We start from the raw sequence: 17501 nt of genomic DNA, 5'->3' as shown, positions 1-17501 counted from the left end.
CCTACGTCCTTGATTTTGTTTAAATTCCACTTTTAAAAAAAATCATTTGAAGTTTGAAAACATGATCCCAAAGCCAATAAAATACATGATCCATACCTTCCTGTGTCTAGTGGTAAAAACATATTTAATATGTGATATTAGTTTTCTTTTTAAAAAATAAAAAAACATGACATAGAAGAACAGTGTGATTCAGGGTTCCATATCTTCTCTGGGGAAATAAAATGGATAAAGACTGTAAAAGGCCGCAAGAAGAAATTAAGCTACTAAAATATCTATTAATGGTCAAAATGCTTTTATAACTGAAACTACTACGGACTATAAAGTCCAGAGAAACTAAATCAATGACTTGGAAACAAACTCAGATTAAGGAATGTTTAATTAGTGGGGAGCCCCCAGGGCGTTAAGACAGGAGAAGTCAAAATCCCTAGTTTCTGAAGTTACTAGGAATGAACAATTGTGATTTTCCTTTATAATTCCTCTATTCTGATCTCAGGAAAACCACCCAAACAACACTTACATCATTTTTGTAGACTGAGATTCTGCAAACCAGAAGCCTGAAGATGACCATGTGAATCTGAATTTAACTACTGGTCCAGCTCCTTTCCAGATCCACAGGTGTTTTGCAATGCTGTGATGTTATTTGCTCATATACTCTGGCTTTCCAGCAGGTGGAGTATTTATAATATTTTAAAGAAAAAGGGCATTTCTCTGTAGCCTAGAAGAATGTGTTTCTTTCTTTTTAAAGCCCCTACAACAGAGGTTAAATAAGCCTCTTTTTTCCATTTAGGAAAGAGATTCGTGATGCGTTTCAATGGGGGTCTTCATACACCAACATTTAAAAATGTGGATAATTATTTTGAACTGAAAACCAAGACAGTGTCCCTCCTTCACAATAGTTAGGGCTTTTACACTCTGTTATTTAAAAAAAAATGTTGTTGAATATCTTTGCCTTTTAGCCTCAGCTTTTCTGCTTTTAGTGTTTTCTTTGAGGTTCTTTGTCTATTTTCTCTTTAAACTTTGTATTTCTGATCTATGGATTGATTAGTTGGGACCTGTCCTTGCAAAGAGCCATTCACATATATAATCTTATTCACCTTCACCTGTTGACTTCAGTGGGACAACTTATGTGAGTGGAAGTTCCTTATGTGAATGATACTCTGTTTAGCCATTCTTTCTGAAGGTTTTTCCCCCCTTAATAAATTTTTCAGTTTTAAAAAAATTCCTATAATCTTTTAAATTAATTTAAATCTTAATCTCCCATTCTATTTGCTTAACCCTCACTCCGTATTCTTTCATTCTCTTTTTCCCACAGTTGCTTTTTCTTGCTGTATGTTTGCTTTTATTTCCTTACAAGCCCATCTCATATTTCTAGCTCTTATGCGGCATCTACTTCCAAGGGCCTGACCCTGCAGTATAATTGTAAAATAGTATGTGGCCACGTCTACAATGTGTATGGCGGTATCAATTACTTCAGGATGTCACAAGCTGTAGCTACGGCTAGAAAAAAATGGAAGAACATGAGACACAAAAGAGGGCAGAGTTAAGGTTACATAGGCAACTTTAACTTTCCCCTTTCCTGACTTTTGAGTGCTTCACTTTGTAACCACATTTTTTAATGTAGTTTATTTTTAATGGACTAATGATGATACTGTTCATGCCTGCCTGCCTGCCTGCTGCCCAAAGAACATTACAGACAGCTCCACAGCACCCCTGGGAAGGAAGGAAGGGGGGTTGGTGTCAGGGCAAGGTGGGTCCCAGGATTTGTATTTATGGCTTCCACTTCTTCCCTTAAGGAATCATCCCTGGGGCTGAAACAGGCCAAGCTCTGGCCCCATCCTGATGCTGGGCTAGGCCACAAGGACAATGGGAGCCTTTGCAGTGGCTTCAGGAACCCACCCTGAACCCAGAGAAATCCCCAGTTGTGGGACGTCCTTAGCCAGAGCCACCAAGCCAGCGGGGTCACTGCGGCCCCCTCACACCTTGGGGCTGGGACAGGAAGAGAACCCAGGTGTCCGGGCTACATGTGAAGGGGGCGAGGAGGGGCGGCTTTCCCCTCCGCCGGGACCCCATGAAGCGTGAGGACAGATGAGCTGGGCGGCCCTACCAAGGCCCACGTGGGCGGGCTAGCGCCGCCACTGCTGTGTTTTCAGCGCGGGCGGCGCCGAGCAGCAGCACAGTCAGCAGGGGCGGGGCACCCTCGGAGGCGGGGCTGCCCAGCCCCTCCGCGGGTGGTGTCTCCACAGGCCCCGCCCCTTCCCGCGCTCTGGGGCCTGTGTCCCCGCCCCCGCCGAGCGCTATGTGTGTCCGGGTCACGCGCGCAGGCAGCGCGCAGCCTGGTCCGCGTGCCAGTGAGGAGGCGGCGCCGCAGTAAGTGGCAGCGCGGGGAGGGCGGCCGGGGTCCCAAGCGCGCTTCCGCCGCTGCCTGGCCGGTCCTCACTCCCCTCGCAGGGAGACAGAGCGACCGACCCCGCCCCCCAGCGGGCAGGTTAGACCCGCTCGGCACATCCCCCCGGGGCCCAGCCCCAGCCCTCCATCGTCTGCCCGCCCCCCCTGCAGCCAGAGCCGGCCCCTTCTGCACCCCCGCGAGCCGAGAGACACCCTGCAAACCTGGGCTAGGTGTCCTTGAAGGGTTGGTATGGAGGAGCGAGGGGGAGATCGCGCTACTGGTTTGGTTAGCGGTGTGGGGTTTTTTGTGCGTCTTTACTAGCATGGTTGTACAGGCACAACTCTTAGTTGTGCAGTCACAGTGTTGTAAAGTTGTAAAGTCCCCAGCTCTCTCCCCCATCCATGCATGGATGCAGTTACACTAATAGAGTTGGATGTACTGGTATAGCTAGTCTCCCATTCTGTAGGGGAATAGCGATAGGGGTATAATTGCATCCACAGGAAGGGGGGTGGGGGTGTTGTACTGTTTCACCTGTGGGGTATAGTTGAAGCAGTCCAGCTTCTCAGTGTAGACAAGCCCAAATTTTATTTCGAAAGCACATGTACCCTAAACCCCAGTTAAATTGGCTCTTGGTTATTCAGTTTCCTGACTGTTAATTCAATGTCATAATGTTAAGGGCATGAAATAATTTAAAAAAATGCCTTTCTTGTGTCTAAACCCCACATAATGGTCAGAGGTATTTCACCATATTGCAGTGGAAAGGCCGTGGTGTGACAAAAAGGAAGTTGAATCACTTTGGGACAATTGAAACTTGATTGGGTAAAGCATAGGATAATAAATACACTGTAGAGGACAATCCTACATTGGGGGGAAATGAACTAGATCAGGGGTTCTCAAACTGGGGCTTGGGACCCCTCAGGGGGTCATGAAGTTATTACATGGGGGAGGGGTCATGAGCTGTCAGCTTTCACCCCAAACCCTGCTTTGCATCCAGCATTTATAATGGTGTTAAATGTATAAAAAAGTGCTTTTAATTTATAAGGGGGGTTGCACTTAGAGTCTTGCTATGTGAAAGGTGTCACCAGTACAAAAGTTTGAGAACCACTGCACTAGATGACCTAATGGATCTTTATCTCTCACTTAACTAATGCACTCTTCAGAATCATACTTACTATACGGTGTTTAAAGTGATGGGTTTTGCAAAGAGAAAAAGTGAAATATCTAGCAAGTATTGAGATTCATGGTATTTTCTTATCTGCAAATGTATCACACAGCAGTGATTCAGAATTAGGGTGTTGATTTGAAGTGAATTGTTGTCAAAAGCAGTAGTATCTATGGGCACGTCTTCACTAGCAATGTGGTTGTCTAGTCGTGGCACCTCCCAGCACTATAAAAAAATCCACCTCCACAAAAGGAGCAGCTCCCAGCGCCGGTGCACTGTCTACACTGCCGCTTTACGGCGCTGAAACTTGCAATGCTAAGGGGGGGGGTGTTTTTTCAAACCCCCCCCCCCCCCCCGAGCGAGAAAGTTGCAGTGCTGTAAAGTGGCAGTGTAGACAAGGCCTCTGCTTCTATTCCCACCTGATGGCCCTATTAGCTGTGTGATCTATTAAGTAGATTAGGTAGCGTTGTGTTAATGCAGCGCATTATGGCCTTAAAGAAGACGTTATTGTGATAAGAACGTGGGTCTGTTTAATAAAGACTATTATTAGTCTTTAAAATATTATTTTCCATGCCGAATAGCTCTTTTTCAAATTATAATTCTTTTGTTTTTAAAGGATTTATTTTTAAGTCCACCGAAAAGGCATCCAGGATAGTTCATAAATTTCCTTTTAAAAAACAAACCAATTCTCAGGGGGTTTTTTCTCCTAAAAAAATTATCTCTAGCTGATCAAAAGAATATTTGTGGAGCCCTATAAGAGCCAAACCAATTTTTTGCCTGGTAGGATGGAATTAATTTTTGTTGATGAATTAAAATATCCCCTGAAAAACTGGGTTTATAACGGGAATAGTGATGCATCTGTAGTAATAAGATCCATAGCTGTAATTCACAGAAAGCACAGATTAGGGAAAGAGAGGCAAAGGCAATTTTAAGTTGCTTTTTGGTCACATTGATTCTGGGCCAGCTGTGGGACGCTAATTTACAGCAGCTTTATGCAGGCTAGCAATGGGTTCTGCTGCAGCCTCGATTCCTGCTCAAGACTATGGATTCTCTTCTTACACCTCAAGAATGCTCTGTATGCCCGGGACTGTTAGGGAAGCAGTGTAAGTCTGCATATGGTAGTCAAGTATTGGGGAATTCTTCCCTGGATGGTTGCAGGTCCTTTTATGCCTCCGGATGTGATTTTTTTATTTAAGTTGATATTGACCAGTTAAACATTACCAGTGTGCCAGTGCCACCCTGGAGCCGCTCAAGGTAAGCGGCGCTGGGCTGGAGCCTGCACCCCGCACCCCAACCCCCTGCCTTGAGCCCCCTGCTGCACCCCTCCTGCACCCCAACCCCCTGCCCTGAGGCCCCTGCTGCACCCTGATCCCTCCTGCCCCCCCATCCCCCTTCCTTGAGCCCCCAACCCCCTGCCCTGAGCCTTCTGCTGCTCTCCACACCCCTCCCTGCACCCCAACCCCCTGCCCTGAGCCCCCTGGACTCTGCTCCTCTCTCTGCACCCGAACCCTCTGCCCTGAGCCCCCTCCCACACTCCTGCACACTGCACGCCCTCCTGCACCCCAACCCCCTGCCCCAGCCCTACATTCATGGCCCGGCATGCAGTTTCCCCACCCAAATATGGCCCTCGGGCCAAAAAGTTTGCCCACCCCAGTTCTTGAGGGTTGTGCTTTAATATATCATAAATCTGCCTCATATTTTTCAGCCTGTTTTCTGTAATATTGGATTTCAGCATTTCAGGGTCTACTGTCCTCTACATGTGCAATGAGGTGTTAATATCCTCATTGCTCAGCAGAATTTTAGGTTGTGAAATTGTGAGTAATTTGATACTGCGATTCTTTGTCATGTTCAAAGCATACTTTTAAGTGATTTTTTAAAAATAAGTTTTTAATAAGTTCTTTTTCTGCTTTAGTATACTTTTCATCATATGGACAATTCTCTTCCAAATTGTATTTAATTCAGTTAATGAAATTTTACAGATCTAACATTTAGCGCCTGGGAAATTATAATCTGCTTTTTAAAAACAGGAATGAATGCAGTGTTTGAAAGTCAGGAGTACTTGGTTGATATGTGTTTAGTTGGTCCATGTCAAACTTTTCATTATTTGTTGTAAGATACTTACATAAAACCCATTTATTAAATTCATGACTATCTAAATTATTCCATATAGAGGTTACACTTACTGAGACTTTTCCTGCCTTTATGATTTTAATCATTGTTAGGATTCCATTACTGTGATGTGCTAATGCAATGGAGCCAAAACACATCAGGTTGCTAGACTGATGTTTTTTTTCAACTGCTATAGCCAGGGCCATCCCTAGACATTGTGGTGCCCTCCGCATGGGGGGGGAGGAGGGGGGCAGCCCCAGGCCTCCACGTGGGTGGGGGCTGCGCCCAAGGTCTGTGGGGGGCAGGGGTAAACCATCCCCCCAGGACGAGCATGCAGAGTGGAGCGGGTTGGGGCTGGGTTGCTCCACTTCTTGCCGCCCGGTAAATGCAGGGTGTGCCCGACCCCTGCTGCAGTCCCCCAGAACGTAGCTCAGGGGAAGGGGTGGAGTGGGGGTGGGGCTGGGGCGGAGCAGGGTTGGGAAGAGGGGGAGTGGAGCAGGGGCAGGAGCTATGGGGAAGGGGTGGAGTGTGAGTGGGGGCAGCTTTCTTGGCCGTCTCAGCTGGCCGGGGGATCGGGCTGGCTGCTGGAGCAGCACACAGCTGCATAGGGCACTAGGAAATTTGGTGCCCCAAATTTCATGGTGCCCTATGCAGCTGCATAGTTTGCGTATGGGTAAGGACGGCCTTGACTATAGCAGAGCTCAGGTTTTAGGAACTCTGAAATCAAACAGGGCAAGCTAACACTTGCTCATATGTGCAATAGCAAGTCAGTCCCATGAACCATATCAATTCCATCTTCTACCTCTTCCATTTTTCTTACCATATTCCTAAATATTTTATAAAGATTCTTCTGGGGAAAAAAGTGTGTGCATGGGAGAAGGGAATTGAATAATAATAGATTAAATAGTACACACCATGATCAATAGCCTCCCTATGGGAATCAATTTTCAATTATTGTATATTGAATTCTATCCAATTCAGATCATGATGACTAGTCATAAGCATCAGTAAATTGGTCATGTATCACCATCTTCTCATGTAATGGATTATACTTCTACCAGGTTTATCGGGTTTTAATTATGATGTTAGTAGGGCTTAGAATTTCTTTTGCATTGCATAAGTGTAAAAAAAACCAAACAAACCCACAACAACAAAAAATAGCTGGAATGTTTTTTCTTGCTAAAATTAAAAACTCTTGTTTCTCCATTGACATGATTATTAGAGGTAGTTAATTAACCAAAACTTAGCACGATCAGCTCTATGCTTTTACATACTGAATATGCTTGGCACTTTAAAATACTTCAGGAGTTTATCTTCATTTAGTTGGTTTGATTAAAGAGCTATAATTAGGAACCAAAGAGATTGTTTTACAATTCTTGATGATGAAAATGTAAACAGTTCTTTTGTTCATAGATCTTCTATTCACGGGTGTATAGAAGATATCACATTCTCCTCCAAGTTTAAATGTTGTTGTAGAAAGTGTATTTATTTTTGTAGTTATCTTTTGTGAAGGTAATCTTTTTTCTTTTTTCAATAGGATTTTACAGGGAGTGTGGTTGCCTGTTCAGCTGCATTCATCATGATAACTCCAGCATTTGAACTGAGCCAGGACCCAGATTTTCTTACTATAACAATCAATGTACCTTATGCCAAAGTTTCTGAGTTTGATGTATATTTTGAAGGAAAGGATTTTAAATTTTATGCTAAGCCTTACTTTCTCAGGCAAGTAATGTAGGGATTTTAAAACCTTGAGCTTCATAAAATAAAAATACTGAAAAGAGAATCAACTTTATATCTGTGTCTTACAGCACATTCTACTGCTGCAGTTCCTATACTGTGGTCTGCAGAGAACTGGCTGGTCACATGGTGCTGGTTCTCTTCTTGTTTCCAGCTGCTAAATCACATTAAAAGAAGCTAAAATATGTTAAATGCATTCCTGATATTACTTTTTCATGTTAGATAAGTAATGCAATGATGAATGGTATAGAAGATCCATGAAACAATTTCAATATTAAGAGGTCATCCGCACTGAAAAAGTTTGACAACCCTTCACCTATAGTATCTTGTAATTTTAACAGCTCTTTTCTTTCTCTTGTTATGGGAACTTCAGGCATCAAAGCACCAGCTCTCCTCTCTTGCACATGTTCATATACAATAAGGGGGGTTGAGTAGGTGGGTGGACAATAAATATATCAATTAGTCTAAAATAACAGAAGGATTTTTCTATCTTGTCATTCCGGGTCAACTCTCTTCATTCCTTGAAATGGCAAAATCCTTTACCTGTTACACATAGTGCCGAGGATGTCTTCTCTGTAGTGATGCTGATTCTATCCTGGCTGGGAAGACAGGAACATCAAATTCTCTCTCAAATGCTGATCTCTTTCATTACTACATGGGGGGTAAACTTCCAAAGTAGCGCACAGGGATTTAGCTGCATGACTTCCATTAACATCAAGGAGAGTCATGTAGTTAAATCCTCTACTGCTTAGGGAATGTGCCATATATTTTTACTGGTCGAGCCATTAGTCTAGATGATAAATCAGGTGTTTGATAAGACATGTCATCTTTGTCCATAGGTTAACTCTTCCTGGAAGAATTGTGGAAGATGGAAGAGAAAAAGCATCTTATAACGTGGACAAAGGTATTAGTTAATAATGTTGGGTTTTTTTATTATTAAAAACACAACACATTATGTCTACTAATGTACCTTCTGCTGCATTGTAATTACACAGAACTTTTAATTTACTTGCAGCAAAGCATGTTTAACTGGGATTCCTCCTGGTTTTGGTTGTGTTTTAAAACCTGTAGTTCAGAGTGTTTTGTTTTGTATACATTTACCATATAAACACAAATGGGTTATGCTAGCTAAAAAGAAGGAAGGTAATGACATTTCTATGTTCTGTTCTTATCTGGCATGAAGAGCTAGCCCCTGGTGTTCATCTACTGAAAGGACATTGAGTGACCAACCATAAGTGAGAATGGCTCTCATAATAGAACTTTCTATATCGAAGGCTGAATTCTTCATGGATACAGATCATAATGTTCCTGTTAAAGGAAGGTCTATGTATATGATTTCTTCCAATGTGACATGAACAATATAAGTCACTGAACCAAGATCAGTAATCTATTAAGCCTGCAAGAAATATAAGAATGAATAAATTTGAGTAACTAGTAAGAGAGCAAATCTCAATACAGACATCTGGCTAGTCTTATGAAAGAAATCAATGGAAATACACACATCCGCCATCCTACATCCCACCAAAAGTAATGTATTGCTGTAGAGACAGGACTAGTAAAGTTTTTGTTGAGCTCCAGAAAGAAATTATAATTTGTGTTGAAGCAGCAATAGTAGAAATACCATACAATATTAATATTTACTATGACATCTGCATTATCTTTCATATGGTGATGTCAAAACATGGAAGTAGATACACATTTTCAGGCCTCATGGTAAATAATATATATACAAATTGCTCAAGATTTACAAAATTTAATGCCTGGATCTTGTAATGAGATCTGTGCTGAGCTCTGTGCATTGCCTGTTCATTGCTGTGGGACTTTATGCAGATGTAAGTACAATATCTGTGTGTGTGAAAGTGACTGCAGCATTGGGGCTTAAAATTGTAAGCTATCTGGTTCAACAATTTATTCAATTAACAAAATAAAGCCCCACAAGAATATGTTTTGTAACCAAGACCTGGGCTTATTAAGATACAGTCTGCTGCCTCCAAAGGCATGTTTATACACCTGAAATAAAATATGCATCAGAATATTAAATGTGTCTTTCTTTAATCTTATGGTTGATTATTTGAGGGGAAAAAAGGTTTAAAAATAAAAATGTACTTATTCTATCTTTGTGTTATGAGCTGTGTCAAGACATCACCATAAATGATAATGATGCAGCATTTGTGTACCTTTTTGAAAAAGAATTTAATTATCTGGTTTCTGTGGAATTCATACAGTCAGGTTAACTTTAAAAAATGCATTGAGATGAACACATAGGAAAAATTTAGTTGCATGCATCCTGGGTGAAATACACCCAAATAGCTTCCAGAACATTTAGCTTCAATAAGGAGAAATGGTTGTACATTTTTTTTACACTGTTTCTTTTAAATTGTTATACATCTGAACGAAATTTTAACTTCTCTTTCAAGGCATTTTTACAGTTCGACTGCCTAAGGAGACTTCTGGTCAATATTTTGATGGGTTGGACATGCTGACGGCTCTGTTAGCACAGAAGAAATCTAGATCAGCTAAACCATTAGTGGAAGAGATAGGTATGATTACTGACACTGGAAAATATAACATATTTTAAAAGTTTAATTTGTATAGTTGATTTTTTTTTTTTGAGTTTGTAAGGTGAATTTGTAAGCAAGAAAATTTCCCTTGTGTGAAGTGCATTACACATTTACATGGTTTGAGAAAGTGTTTTGTAAGAAGAACATGAGTACTTGTGGCACCTTAGAGACTAACAAATTTATTAGAGCATAAGCTTTCGTGGACTACAGCTCTAATAAATTTGTTAGTCTCTAAGGTGCCACAAGTACTCCTGTTCTTTTTGCGGATACAGACTAACACGGCTTCTACTCTGAAACCTGTTTTGTAAGAGTTACAGTTGCATTCTCTCAAAATAACAACACTTACCAATCCTTTGTTCTCCTGTAGTGTTTGCATATGCAGAGGTTTGAGATTTTTCTGCTGCCTTTGTGCTAAGGTATCTGGTCTTTTAGCTCAAGTAATAGTAGCTCATTAGATCTAGCGGTCCCAGGTTCAACCCCTGCAAAAGACCTAAAGATGCTGTTACATATAGAAGAAAGTTTTAATAAATGTGGTTATTTGTGTGATTGTCTGTCTTCTTACCAAATAATTAGCAATATTTCTTTCCGTTTGTGTGTGTGTGTGGGGGGGTTTAATATACAAAGTTATGATATTGGGGGTGAAATCCTGGCCTTATTGAAGTCAATGTGAGGTTTGCAATTCACTTCAGTGGGGCCACAGTTTCACTCTTGGTATATATCTGGTTTGTCTCTGAGCTTCCATTATCGCATGTAGGAATGTGGGGCCCTGATCGTGCATGGCCCATTAATGTGAGGGTCTCTCTGTATGAAATATTGCTTAATAGTACAGAATGTGGCTCACTGATTATCTGAGCATTCTGAATGGTCTTAAGGTGTAATCCAGGGTAGAGCACAATGCAGTACCAATCATCAGGGTGATAGAAGCAAGCATAACTGATGAGGCTTGCATCCAAAATAAAGTCATTGTCTTTTTGCCAAGTATGTGTAAAAACGGCTCTTAGAACAAATGCCACTTGGCTATCGAGAGGCAATAATAAACCATCATGAACCCTCAAATTCTGAACCTGTGTCACAAATGGTGGGCACACGACCTTCAATCAAAAAGCTGGTATAACCTGAGATTCCTTCCAGTTGCCTCCTCCAGTCTCTGCTCATTATCTTAGTCTTCTGTGGATCGAGTCTCTTCAGGTTAGCTCTCATCCAAGCTTTACTCTCTGTTAGGCACAGGGAAGGATTCTCAGTCATGCTGACTAAGATAAAATAAAGTTTTAGATATAGGTGTCATACAAATACACATACATCCTCTCTGATCCTCCTAATGGATCTAGAGACATGTCAAACACGGTGGGTCATGTAGAACCCTGTGGAACCCTGCCAAAGAGAGTTGTGGGTGCAGATGAACAGTGACCCATAACCATTCTTTGGGAGCGCTTAAAGAAAATAGTGGAGCTATTTGAGCACAGATTACTCCTGGGGGAATTTTGCACCAAAAAATTAAAAATTCTGCACACAATATTTTAGAATTCTGCAAAATAATGCATATTTTATATTTCAAAATAACAATATTACCATGCCACTTTGAATTATTTTGGTAATTTATTTCATAATACCTGTCAGCAAGTATGTCTGTTACAATACAGGCAACAAAAAAGATTCAGGAAAAGTTTTTTTTTGACAAATAGATTTCTTACTAGGCATATTAATACAGAACTTTGAGTAGTAATTCATTTAAACTACAATACAGAAATGTATTTCCTGCACTCCTCAGAAGCAGTGCAAAGGCTTGGGGGATTCGGGTAGTGGAGGAGCTGAGGGAGAGAGAAGTAATTGCTTGGAAGGACCCTGGGAGTGAACCTAGAAGGTTGTTGGGTGTGGGCGGGAGAAGTATTGAGCAGTTGTTGTTTTTCGGGTGGGGGGGATAAGGAATTGTTGGGGACCCTCCCCCATGCAGACCCTGGCTGATCTCTAGCCTCTCATTCAGTCAGGCACATGTGCCTCTGTCCCCCGAACTAGCTCTTCTAGCCCCTCCAGCAGTCCCATGTACCCTATGCTTTCTGTCCCCCCATGCCCTGTACCTCCTCACTTGGCCCAACGAGCAGGGCGCTGTGAGGAATGCAGCATCTCCTCCTCCCTATCTGCAGCTGGCTGCTCCCACCCAGGAGCAGCTAACCTATGTTCTGGCGCCATAACCACCCCTGGTGGGTGAAAGACATAACTAGTGCCTCTTTAGCAGAATGTATGTTCTGTGGACAAAAAAAAATTCTGTGGGGAACTTGAATTCTGCACATGCTCAATGGCGCAGAATTCCCCCAGAAGTAACAGATTTGTCAGCAGCACCTGATGTTTTGCACTCCTGAAGAGAGGTGTTGACATTCAAAAACAACTCCAGAATTTACCCACAGGCTTTCACTAGCTAAGAAGGACATGGATCTAATTTGTATACTGGTATGTGGGCTACACATATGCACACAGTGAGTATATACCTGTGCATTTGGTACCTAGATGACATTTATATGTACAACTACTAAATTATCCCCCAGATAGTTTTCATGGCTTAGTTTTAAAAATAACATTGAACTTTGTAACCATAGTTTATATAGTGCCATTTTAAAGAAAAATAATCTAAACTGCAGTAGATAAATGAATGTGGACTTTGTTATTGCTTAAATGTGTTGATGGTGCAAAAATCCTTTGTCGATCTTCCATTTTCCTTCCTTTCTCTGGAAACTATAGGGTCGTCTGATACTAGAGAAGTTTTCCTAATAGTTAAAAAAATTAGTAAAACAAAAAAAGCCTGATTCATAGATTAACTAGTCATTTTTTCATTAGCTGATACTTTAGTCAAAGTGTAACTTTGAGATCCTTTTCTTTTTTGTGATACAAAACATTTGTAGGTACCTCTGCTGAGCTAGCTGAGGAGGAGGAGGAAGAGGAAGAATTTGACTGGGAAATTGAACAGACCCCTTATCATGAAACTGCAGAAAGCACTTTACATTTACAATGCTGCTATGGGTTTGGAAATTTGAAATCAGGAGTGTTCCAGCGATTGCAGGTGTGTAATTTTTCTTTAAAAGTGACCGCTATTAAGTTTATTTATAGTGTTTGGTATGACCTAGCATGCTGATTTCTATTTGACTTAAAGTCAGTGCAATAATGTTTCAAATGTGTTCAATTTAGCAACATGTATTCAGAACAAATCATGTCAAACCAACCTCATTTCCTCATTTGACAGGTTTATTGGCCTAGTGGATAGTGGGAAGCAGTAGATATGATATCTTGATTTTTTTGTAAGGCTTTTGACACAGTCCCATATGGCATTCTCATAAGCAAACTAGTGAAATGTGGTCTAGATGCGATTATTGTAAGGTGGGTGCATAACTGGTTGAAAGACCATACTCAAAGTGTAGTTCTCAATGGTTTGCAGTAAAATTGGCAGGATGTATCTAGTGGGTCCTCACAAGTGTCAGTCCTGGTTCTGATACTACTCAGTGTTTTCACTAATGGTTTGGTTAATGGATTAGAGCGTATGCTTATAAAACTTGCGGATGACACCAAGCTGGGAGAGGTTGCAAGCCCTTTGGAGGACAAGGTTAGAATTCAAAATGACCTGGATCAATTGTAGAGTTGATCTGAAAGCAACATGATGAAATTCAGTAAAGATTAGCAAAGTACTGCACTTAAGAAGAACAAATCCAATGCATAACTACAAAATGGGGAATAATTGGCTAGACAGTGGTACTACTGAAAAGGATCTGGGAGTTATAGTGGATTACGAATTGAATGTGAGCCAACAACATGGTGCAGTTGCAGAAATGGCTAATATTCCTTTTAATACGCATCAGAGTGTTGTATGTAAGACATGGGAAGTCACTGTTCCACTCTACTCGGCATTGGTGACCCCTCAGCTAAAGTCTTGTGTCCAGTTTTGGGTCTCAGTTTAAGAAAGGTGTGGAGAAATTGGAGGGAGTGCAGAGGAGAGCAACAAAAGTGACAAAAGGTTTAGAAAACCTGACTTGTGAGGAAAGGTTAAAAAACCTTGCCCTGTGTAGTCTTGAGAAAAGAAGACTAAGGGGGGTCCTGATAACAGTCTTCAAATATGTTAGTCTGATATAAAGAGGATGGTGATCAGGTGTTCTCTATGTCCACTGAAGCAGAGTTGGAAGTAATTGTCTTAATCTGAAACAAGGGAGATTTGGGTTAGATATTAGGAAAAACTTTCTAATTATAAAGGTAGTTAAGTTCTGGAATAAGTTGGAATCTTCATCAGTGGAGGTTTTTAAAAACAGGATAGACAAACCCCTGCCATGGATGGTCTAGTTTACCTGGTTCTGCCTTAGCACAGGGGGAGTGGACTTACTAGATGACCTCTTGAAGACCCTTCAAGTTCTACATTTTTATGATGCTATGTAATTGAAAAGATGGGTCTGAAAATGAGGACAAACAATACTTTGAACTATCAACTTGGAAATGCAAAGATTCTATCAAATGCAAAATGAAATGATTGTATAGTCAGTTCTGTTCTCTTGTCTGAATTGCCCAGCTGTAAAATAAGGAAAATACTACTTCTCTACATGAAAGTGGTATGAGGATAAACATGCTAAAGATTAGAATACCATATAACGACTTAAAATACATAGATATGGGACAGATATGGGAATTTTTTTGTTGTACTTTTATGAATCCAGTGTGCACCTCAGTTTCCCTCGGTTCTTTGTACTGCTATGAGCTGAGCGTAAAGAGCAGGAGGCGTAGGTGTTTTGTCACATAGCTGCCTGGCGTCACTGCAGATACTTGCTGAGGTGCACTGATCCTTGAATAGGGTAAAAGACTCCTGTTCAGAGACCATCTCAGTTGGATATTCTGGGCAGAGTTCATAGAATCATAGAATCATAGATTATAGGACTGGAAGGGACCTCGAGAGGTCATCGAGTCCAGTCCCCTGCCCGCATGGCAGGACCAAATACTGTCTAGACCATCCCTGATAGACATTTATCTAACCTACTCTTAAATATCTCCAGAGATGGAGATTCCACAACCTCCCTATGCAATTTATTCCAGTGTTTAACCACCCTGACAGTTAGGAACTTTTTCCTAATGTCCAACCTAGACCTCCCTTGCTGCAGTTTAAACCCATTGTTTCTGGTTCTATCCTTAGAGGCTAAGGTGAACAAGTTCTCTCCCTCCTCCTCATGACACCCTTTTAGATACCTGTAAACTGCTATCATGTCCCCTCTCAGTCTTCTCTTCTCCAAACTAAACAAACCCAGTTCTTTCAGCCTTCCTTCATAGGTCATGTTCTCAAGACCTTTAATCATTCTTGTTGCTCTTCTTTGGACCCTTTCCAATTTCTCCACATCTTTTTTAAAATGCGGCGCCCGGAACTGGACACAGTACTCCAGCTGAGGCCTAACCAGAGCAGAGTAGAGCGGAAGAATGACTTCTCGTGTCTTCCTCACAACACACCTGTTAATACATCCCAGAATCATGTTTGCTTTTTTTGCAACAGCATCACACTGTTGACTCATATTTAGCTTGTGGTCCACTATAACCCCTAGATCCCTTTCTGCCGTACTCCTTCCTAGACAGTCTTTTCCCATTCTGTATGTGTGAAATTGATTTTTCCTTCCTAAGTGGAGCACTTTGCATTTGTCTTTGTTAAACTTCATCCTGTTTAACTCAGACCATTTCTCCAATTTGTCCAGATCATTTTGAATTATGACCCTGTCCTCCAAAGTAGTTGCAATCCCTCCCAGTTTGGTATCATCCGCAAACTTAATAAGCGTACTTTCTATGCCAATATCTAAGTCGTTGATGAAGATATTGAACAGAGCCGGTCCCAAAACAGACCCCTGCGGAACCCCACTCGTTACGCCTTTCCAGCAGGATTGGGAACCATTAATAACAACTCTCTGAGTACGGTTATCCAGCCAGTTATGCACCCACCTTATAGTAGCCCCATCTAATTTGTATTTGCCTAGTTTATCGCTAAGAATATCATGCGAGACCGTATCAAATGCCTTACTAAAGTCTAGGTATACCACATCCACCGCTTCACCCTTATCCACAAGGCTCGTTATTCTATCAAAGAAAGCTATCAGATTGGTTTGACATGATTTGTTCTTCACAAATCCATGCTGGCTGTTCCCTATCACCTTACCATCTTCCAAGTGTTTGCAGATGATTTCCTTAATTACTTGCTCCATTATCTTCCCTGGCACAGAAGTTAAACTAACTGGTCTGTAGTTACCTGGGTTGTTTTTATTTCCCTTTTTATAGATGGGCACTATATTTGCCCTTTTCCAGTCTTCTGGAATCTCTCCCGTCTCCCATGACTTTCCAAAGATAATAGCTAGAGGCTCAGATACCTCCTCTATTAGCTCCTTGAGTATTCTAGGATGCATTTCATCAGGCCCGGGTGACTTGCAGGCATCTAACTTTTCTAAATGATTTTTAACTTGTTCTTTTTTTATTTTATCCGCTAAACCTACCCCCTTCCCATTAGCATTCACTATGTTAGGCATTGCTTCAGACTTCTCGGTGAAGACCGAAACAAAGAAGTCATTAAGCATCTCTGCCATTTCCAAGTTTCCTGTTACTGTTTCTCCCTCTTCACTAAGCAGTGGGCCTACCCTGTCTTTGGTCTTCCTCTTGCTTCTAATGTATTGATAAAAAGTCTTCTTGTTTCCTTTTATTCCTGTAGCTAGTTTGAGCTCATTTTGGGCCTTTGCCTTTCTAATCTTGCCCCTGCATTCCTGTGTTGTTTGCCTATATTCCTCCTTTGTAATCTGTCCTAGTTTCCATTTTTTATATGACTCCTTTTTATTTTTTAGATCGTGCAAGATCTCATGGTTAAGCCAAGGTGGTCTTTTGCCACATTTTCTATCTTTCCTAACCAGCGGAATAGCTTGCTTTTGGGCCCTTAATAGTGTCCCTTTGAAAAACTGCCAACTCTCCTCAGTTGTTTTTCCCCTCAGTCTTGATTCCCATGGGACCTTACCTATCAGCTCTCTGAGCTTCCCAAAATCTGCCTTCCTGAAATCCATTGTCTCTATTTTGCTGTTCTCCCTTCTACCCTTCCTTAGAATTGCAAACTCTATGATTTCATGATCACTTTCACCCAGGCTGCCTTCTACTTTCACATTCTCAACGAGTTCCTCCCTATTTGTTAAAATCAAGTCTAGAACAGCTTCCCCCCTAGTAGCTTTTTCAACCTTCTGAAATAAAAAGTTGTCTCCAATGCAGTCCAAGAATTTGTTGGATAGTCTGTGCCCCGCTGTGTTATTTTCCCAACATATATCCGGATAGTTGAAGTCCCCCATCACCACCAAATCTTGGGCTTTGGATGATTTTGTTAGTTGCTTGAAAAAAGCCTCATCCACCTCTTCCCCCTGGTTAGGTGGCCTGTAGTAGACTCCTAGCATGACATCTCCCTTGTTTTTTGCCCCTTTAAGCCTAACCCAGAGACTCTCAACACTTCTGTCTCCTATGTCCATCTCTACCTCAGTCCAAGTGTGTACATTTTTAATATATAAGGCAACACCTCCTC

At 41.5% G+C, this 17501-nt stretch overlaps 1 protein-coding gene across 14 annotated transcripts in view; it reads left to right on the top strand.

Moving 5' to 3' along the window:
- Positions 1-2230: 2230 nt before the first annotated feature.
- Positions 2231-17501, top strand: part of SHQ1 (SHQ1, H/ACA ribonucleoprotein assembly factor) — a 116084-nt gene continuing 100813 nt past the window's right edge. For 3 of the 14 annotated variants that reach the window (XM_065550778.1, XM_065550777.1, XM_065550784.1), the window contains exons 1-5: positions 2621-2671; positions 7195-7379; positions 8234-8298; positions 9812-9934; positions 12850-13007. In XM_065550778.1, coding sequence (XP_065406850.1) covers positions 2636-2671; positions 7195-7379; positions 8234-8298; positions 9812-9934; positions 12850-13007 — 567 coding nt within the window. In that variant the 5' untranslated portion in view covers positions 2621-2635. Of the gene's footprint in view, positions 2672-4551; positions 4652-7194; positions 7380-8233; positions 8299-9811; positions 9935-12849; positions 13008-17501 lie in introns of those variants that run through there. The other 11 variants (XM_065550779.1, XM_042849929.2, XM_042849932.2 and 8 more) reach the window with 8 other exon arrangements.

This window comes from Chrysemys picta, chromosome 7, assembly GCF_011386835.1.
Source record: "Chrysemys picta bellii isolate R12L10 chromosome 7, ASM1138683v2, whole genome shotgun sequence".
Classification (NCBI taxonomy): domain Eukaryota; kingdom Metazoa; phylum Chordata; order Testudines; family Emydidae; genus Chrysemys; species Chrysemys picta.
The sequence above is the reverse complement of the archived record's forward strand: the minus strand, read 5'-3'. Positions and strand labels throughout refer to the sequence as shown.